The sequence below is a fragment of the Populus trichocarpa genome, chromosome 10, assembly GCF_000002775.5.
Source record: "Populus trichocarpa isolate Nisqually-1 chromosome 10, P.trichocarpa_v4.1, whole genome shotgun sequence".
NCBI lineage: Eukaryota > Viridiplantae > Streptophyta > Magnoliopsida > Malpighiales > Salicaceae > Populus > Populus trichocarpa.
Window position 1 is genome coordinate 6,905,559 of NC_037294.2, and position 6,938 is coordinate 6,912,496.

The following is a 6,938-nucleotide window of genomic DNA, read 5'->3' on the forward strand; positions in this document are numbered from 1 at the left end:
AATTATTTTAAATTATTTTATGTATTTGGCTAATGCATAATTATTTATAAGGAAATCGGTAACATTATCATAGAAAATGCTCAATCTTCTTAAAAAAAATAACATAAGAGAATCACTTAAATATTATTTTAATAAATTGATTGAAAGAGATTTATTGTCCAAAAATATATATATATATATATATAAAAGCATCTATAAAAAAGGTCATGCTCCATTGGGTCTAGAAAGCTAGGTCCTCATACCTGGATTTTTTTCAATGATGGAATGACACACATCCATTTTTATTTTGGGGTTTGAGTTTTTCATATTTTGGCTTTAAAAGAATTTCAAGATGATATATTTTTTTTAATATTGAGATGATAATATATTTGATTTACTCAAGCTTTTTAGCTTGGCCTGTAAAACTCATTATCTGAATCATAAACTCTACAGGATTTAACAAAAAAAAATTAAAAATATTTTTATTTAATGATATGATAACAAAAATAAACTCTTGTAAAATTGAACACCTATCAAATATTGAGACTTTTTGTTTGAAATTGATTTAACCTCATAAAAAAATAAACTAAAACAAATTATGATGAACATATAAAATCAATTACATATTAAAGGATAAAATAAAATAAAAACCAATAAAAAAAATCAATAAAAACATAATATTAAAGAATAAAATTAGACAAAAAAAAAAAAAACAAAAAAAAAAAAAGGGTTAGGGGCACGAACTTGGTTGCCCCAATACGCCAAGGCCTTTAAGAAAACCCCGTGGGTGGGTTTGCTAGCCCAAGTCGCGCTTGGTTTTTTTGTTTTTATATTTTTTTTTCTCATGAGCAGACGACGCATCATCAACTTCATATTTTTAGATAAGAAACAAATTGCCTGCTGAAAGGGGGGGCATTTGCTCTAATAATTTATTTTTCAACTTATTTTCACTTAAAAAAACATAAAAATCTATATAAATCATCTAGTAACCCCTAAATCACTCCAAAAAAGAAAAAAACAACAACTGAATTTTAAAAATAAAAACCGAATCCGATCTGTTTTTCCTTGCTATGTTTAGAGAGAAAACCACATTCAATAAACTCCTTTCGAGAAGTGAACCCGTTTACACAAATATTCTATTTTTTATTGGTCGAATTGTGGCTAACTAGCAATCTTATTATTTTTCAACAAGTTTCTTTATTCTGTCTCAAACTCGTGAATTAAAAAATAAAAAAAACTAACTTTTAAACAATAATAAAAAAATTTAAAACTTAGAGGCTGGCCATGTATTTTGCTCGTGTTGTAGATCGAGCTCCTTTCAGTTTTAATGTAGTCTTTCTACACCAATTTAGAACCTTACTTCATAGAATTAGGGCAAAAGAAGATCAAATAAAAAAAGATAAAAAATCCAAGGATAAAATTAAAAAAAAAGGGACGAAAATGTAAAAAGTAGGGGAATTGCTTCACTGTTAATAAGTAATCGGAGAAAAACTCCAATTTTTTAAATGCATCGTACAAACATGACATGACCTATAATGTTAGACAAATACAGACTACTAATCTGAATCTCAATGTTTAAGGATTTAAATTAATGGACGGTTAAATCTTTAAAAATTTCAGAGGTACCCTTTTTTTTTCATAATAAAATCCAAATTGTAACATAGTGGGTAAATACTATTACCGCGGAGAAGGACCAGGGACGGAGCTTTAGCCGCCAGAGTTTGTCTGGTGCGTATCGAAGTGGCCGAACAACGTACGCGTCGACTCAGAGAGCATGTGACAAAAGACAGGCGAAACAAAAGGTGCAACGATTGGTTCACATAGAAAATTGAAAAGAAATGACGTTTTGAAAGCAGCAAAAGCAAGTACGGCACACGTGCTCCGAGTAAATTATTAACCAGTTTATTTTAACTCCGATAAATATTGATTAAATTTTAATTTTTTTTAGATATTATTATCATAAATTTTAGAATCACTAAAACATTGAGATTTTAGGATCTTGAGAGAGTAGTTACATGATTATTAATTTTAGGATCTTGAGAGAGTAGTTCAGATACGCGTAAACTAGTATAAACACCTACGGTTAATAAAAAACAAAATAAGCAGTTTATTTTTTATTTTAAAAGAGTTTTTTTAAAAAAGTTTTCAGATTCAAATATCTCGCTGATTTATTAAACAACCTAATTTTCCTCTATTTATATATATCTTTTTTTTGCCCTAGGAGTATTTTAAAGTTAAATTATACATCAATTAAAATAATATTCTAAAAGATAATATTAAAAATATACTCCTTATACGTGTTTGATGTGTTAAATGAAATAAATTATTTAAATACTAATTATAAAATTCAAATTTAAAAATAATAGAAAATAGATTTTCTTAACCTTTATGGGATTACTATATACAGTTTTACTCGTGAGTTAAGGATTGTTAGAGTAAGAAATGGAAAAAAACCAATCGAACTATTAAAAAAAAAGGAAAAAAAAAAGAAAAATGAAGATTGAAAGCAAAAGGCATATCCACCACCACATGCCACCAACAAAGGTTGAGGTAAAGAGAAGGCAATGAATGGGTAAGCGTTGAAGTGAGAAGATTGGGTTCATAGATGATGAGGTGGGGTCCATCTTCTCTAATCTTCCATAAGCTCTCTCACCATCATATGCTTATCTTCTTGGGGGAATCCACGTATAGTTTTTTTTTTTTTTTTTTTTAAATATATTTTTAAAATTATCACATAGTATATAAAAATAATTAAAAAACATAAAAAAAATTAATTTAAAATTAAAAAAAAATCAAAAGTTTTTTAAAATATAATTTAACCACGATGACAACCTTAAACAAGAAAAATCTTTCTCAGCGAATATGCCAAGTTGACGGTAGAGAAGCACTTTGCTCCTCCACCGTCCCTTTTTTTAAGTACTGTTTCCGATTTAAGTAAAAAATCACCTCATAAATTTCCATTAAGGCGCAGGCATTACCCAATGATTATTATACCTCTCAACATCAAAAGAACCATAAACTAATAGTATATTACACATCTTGGACCAAATAATTACTAAAAGCATCTTTGAATTTGCGGTAGAAATTACTTCTAATTCATAAATATTTTAAAATAATATTTTTTAAAAATATTTCTAACATTAAAACAATATAAAACATTAAAACATTTTGAGAGATAGTTTAACTGGTCAAATCTTAAATTTATTCTCTAATAATCAGGAGTTCGAGTCCCCTCAGAACTACTAGAGACTTACATAATTGTTAATTTTAGAGCATGCACAAGTTGATCCGGATATTAACATGAATAAAAAAAATATAAAATACTAAGATAATAATAATTTAAAGTAAAAAATTACAATTTCATAACGAAAACAAACACGACCTAAACCATGATGTTCAATAGCTATTGGAGGGCCATCCACAAAAAAAAAGTCTCACATGATTTAAATCCTGACCAAAACAACAAACCAATGACTGGAACCAGATTGATGGAAACATTAGAATAAATCCACTTGTAAAGCTAAATCCATTGGACGGTCGCAAGATTTTTAAGGTGGGATATTACTAGGTGTTTGGTCTTGTTTATATCGGAGCAACATATAGATATAATGGCACGGCCACATGCCCTAGGACGCGTTTTGCTGTAATGTCGATGTATGATCTTTTGATTGGTTGTAAATCATGATATTTCATAATTTACGTATTAATTAAAATTAAATATTTGAATGGTCTTAGAGATATTGAATAATTTTTTTTTATTTACTGATTTCAAAATTTAAACTGGGGGAATTGAATGGCAATGCTGATAGCTGGTTTCATTAATGCAGTGGTGAAATATCTAAAATATTTTGAAATTTTTTTATTTTAAATTAATTTTATTTGGGATGTTTTTGAATGACTAATATTTAAAAATTAAAAGAATATTATTTTAAATAAAAAAACTTTAAAATACAAATTCTAATTACTGTATACGTCATGATAACGTAAATTTAGAGGTTGCTTCGTTGATATAATAGTCAACAACGTCAATAAATCTATTGACCTAAAACATATTTACAGGTCGAGCAGACGCGTGCTTCCTGCTAATCACCGATCATATATAAGTGTCAGAAACATCATCTAAGCCAGATTCATCATGATTATTCTTTGATCTAAATTTTTTTTGCCAATTGATAGAAGCACAACACTCGACTATCAACACCTACGGAAGCAGAGCACCGTAGCTTTTCTTTTCTTTTTGTGAATAAAAAAAGTCCACGCTTTGCAAGGACAGATTTCTTAAATACAGAAGAACCCCACGATTCCTTGCTCTGGAAACAACAACCACTCCCTCACCCTCCTGCTGCCTTCCCTCAAATTTTCCATTGCAGGCCATTTTTCATTTCCTCTCTCATCTCTCTTTTCTCTCCCCTGCCTCTTGCATGGACTAATAATAGAACTAGTATTGTTACTATAATATTTCTGTCTCTGAATAGAAGAAGAAGTCAAACATGATGTCTCGCAGTTGCTCACAGTGCGGAAACAACGGCCACAACTCGCGTACATGCGGGGAGAGTCCGTGTTGTGGAGATCAGAACGTTACTCCTACTGGTATCATGCTGTTTGGGGTGAGAGTCGCTGAAGGAGCTGCTTCTTTTAGAAAGAGTGCTAGCATGATCAATCTCTCCCAGTATGAACAGCCTCATGAGGAACCCAACGCCGATGTCGCCGCCGGTTATGAATCCGACGACGTTGTTCACGCCTCTGGCAGAAGCCGCGAGCGCAAAAGAGGTGCGTACATATATACTTATTAATCATCCTGCTAGATGTCATCCTGGATTGATCTTCATGCATATATAATTATATAAAGAAAAAAAAACATCTTTTTAAGATTTTTGGTTCTGGAATTTGATTAGAAAAAAATATCTGTGATAACTGGGTTTGATGTGTGTTGATTAATAGGGGTTCCATGGACTGAGGAAGAGCACAAGCTTTTCTTGTTGGGGTTGCAGAAAGTAGGGAAAGGGGATTGGAGAGGAATTTCAAGAAACTTTGTCAAGACTCGCACCCCTACGCAGGTGGCTAGTCATGCTCAAAAGTACTTTCTCCGCAGAAATAACCAGAATCGCCGACGACGAAGATCTAGTCTCTTTGATATAACCACTGATACAGTAAGCATAATCTAAAATCCAATTAAATTAAATTAAATTAAATTAAATCACAAGCTAGAATTTCCAATTTTAATTTATAGCTGGTTCTTTGTTTATTAACTTTGTACAAAAATCTTCTTCAAATCTATAGCCTTATTTATTTATTTATTATTAGAATGGACTTTTTCTGCAACAATTTAAAAGAGAATAAAAAGACTTTGCTTTTATCATTTGGAATTGCAGTTCATGATCAGTGGCGGTTCATCAATGGAAGAAGATCAAGTCCATCAAGAAACTCCAGCTCTAGCATTGCCACAGCTACAGCCACAGCCACAGCCGCGTTTGAACAATAACAGGCCTGAAGGCCTTCCCATGTCAACTTTTCCTGTGATTAGTCCTGTAACATCACCTCTCAGTGGTGACAACCCAATGGAGAAGCTGACATTAGGACAGACAAACGTGGATAAAATGTCACCCAAGCTCTTTCGTCCAACACCAATTATTCCAATCCCTCCATCTTCAAAATTGGCTGATATTAACTTGAACCAGAAAGGCCCTAAAGATCAATTAACAGCTCTATCACTCAAGCTATCTACTCCATCGTCCGAGGAGCAGTCAACTCCTGCATCGACACATTCGTCAGTATTTCAGGCCATTTCGAGTAGTGATAGCATCATCAGTGTTGCTTGAAGAATATGTATATACATTTGCCTAATCTATATGATATTATATTAATGGGGGTACCTGTAAAGGTTGGAAAATATTGGATTGATTAGAAGAGAGAAGTTATATAATTAGGGTTATATTGGACTGCTACTACTAGGTGATTTTTTTTTTTTAACCCGGGGTGTCCGGGCCAACTTACGGGTACCACAACTAATTCCCGAATCCACTGAATATCCTGCAAGCCCAGTAGGCAGGTAAGACATCACGGGGATGACAGGTGTGCACACTGAGGCTTGAATCCAGATGACAGAGGTAAGGAAACCTTGTCTCTGACGCTTGGCTAGAAGCCTCTGCTATTACTAGGTGATTCTTGTTTGTACATGTTAGAGAGAGATTTGAAGAAAAAAGATGGGTTGTCATTTTCAAGTTGTGGGGAGATTTGTGGACTCTTGTTTATTTTGTATGCTTCCTTTTGTGGTGAAATGATAGGGCACCCAGTACTCTTTGCCAGCTCTTGAGTTGTCTGTCTTGGAAAAAATATATGTGAAGATGAATATTCCATGGCCATTTTATCTTTGATGCTTTGATTTTGAGCCTCTCTGCTGATACGATGTTTTTTTACAGCAACAACAATTCCCTCTAATGGCAGCAATTAGAATATATAGCTAGCCAGAGCTGCTAACCATGTTATAGACACAATTCTGTGGCCATCGTTCATTCAGCAGCCCTCTCCTACCGTGGGGTCTTTGACTCGTGCACGCACAACAATACATCAACGACCACCTAAATACAAAAAGTATAAACTACAGTTTGTTTGCTGAATTGTTTTTTTGAAAATTAAATTTTAGAAAAATAAATTATTTTTTGATATTTGATAGTATAATATAAAGTAATTAGAAAACACTTTTCAATATTTGGTTATGTTGTTAAAAATAAGTTGAAAAATAACTTATTAATATTTTATTTTTTTCAAGTTTATTAAAATAATGAGGAACAAATTCTACAAATTAAAAAGTTGAATGAGAATGAAATTGAAAAAAAATATAATTTCATAAATTATCTCAAATAAAATAAATAATAATCAAAATAATAGAGATCAAATCTAACAAATAAAAAAATTAAAAGATGAAGAAATTAAAATAATAATAATAATTACCATTTCAT

At 31.7% G+C, this 6,938-nt stretch overlaps 1 protein-coding gene across 1 annotated transcript; it reads left to right on the forward strand.

Annotated features, from left to right (window-relative positions):
• The first annotated feature begins 4,065 nt into the window (after positions 1-4,065).
• Positions 4,066-6,341, forward strand: LOC7460789 (transcription factor MYB1R1-like). Its single transcript, XM_052456680.1, has 4 exons — positions 4,066-4,749; positions 4,921-5,129; positions 5,352-5,931; positions 6,138-6,341. Exons 1-3 carry the CDS (start codon positions 4,470-4,472, stop codon positions 5,796-5,798), a joined length of 936 nt encoding a protein of 311 aa, XP_052312640.1. The 5' UTR covers positions 4,066-4,469; the 3' UTR covers positions 5,799-5,931; positions 6,138-6,341.
• Positions 6,342-6,938: the final 597 nt, after the last annotated feature.

Coding starts and splice junctions, on each gene's coding strand:
- LOC7460789 (XM_052456680.1), top strand. CDS start 4,470: ATGATGTCTCGCAGTTGCTCACAGTGCGGAAACAACGGCCACAACTCG. Junction 4,750..4,920: donor AAGCCGCGAGCGCAAAAGAG/GTGCGTACATAT, acceptor GTTGATTAATAG/GGGTTCCATGGACTGAGGAA. Junction 5,130..5,351: donor TTGATATAACCACTGATACA/GTAAGCATAATC, acceptor TTGGAATTGCAG/TTCATGATCAGTGGCGGTTC.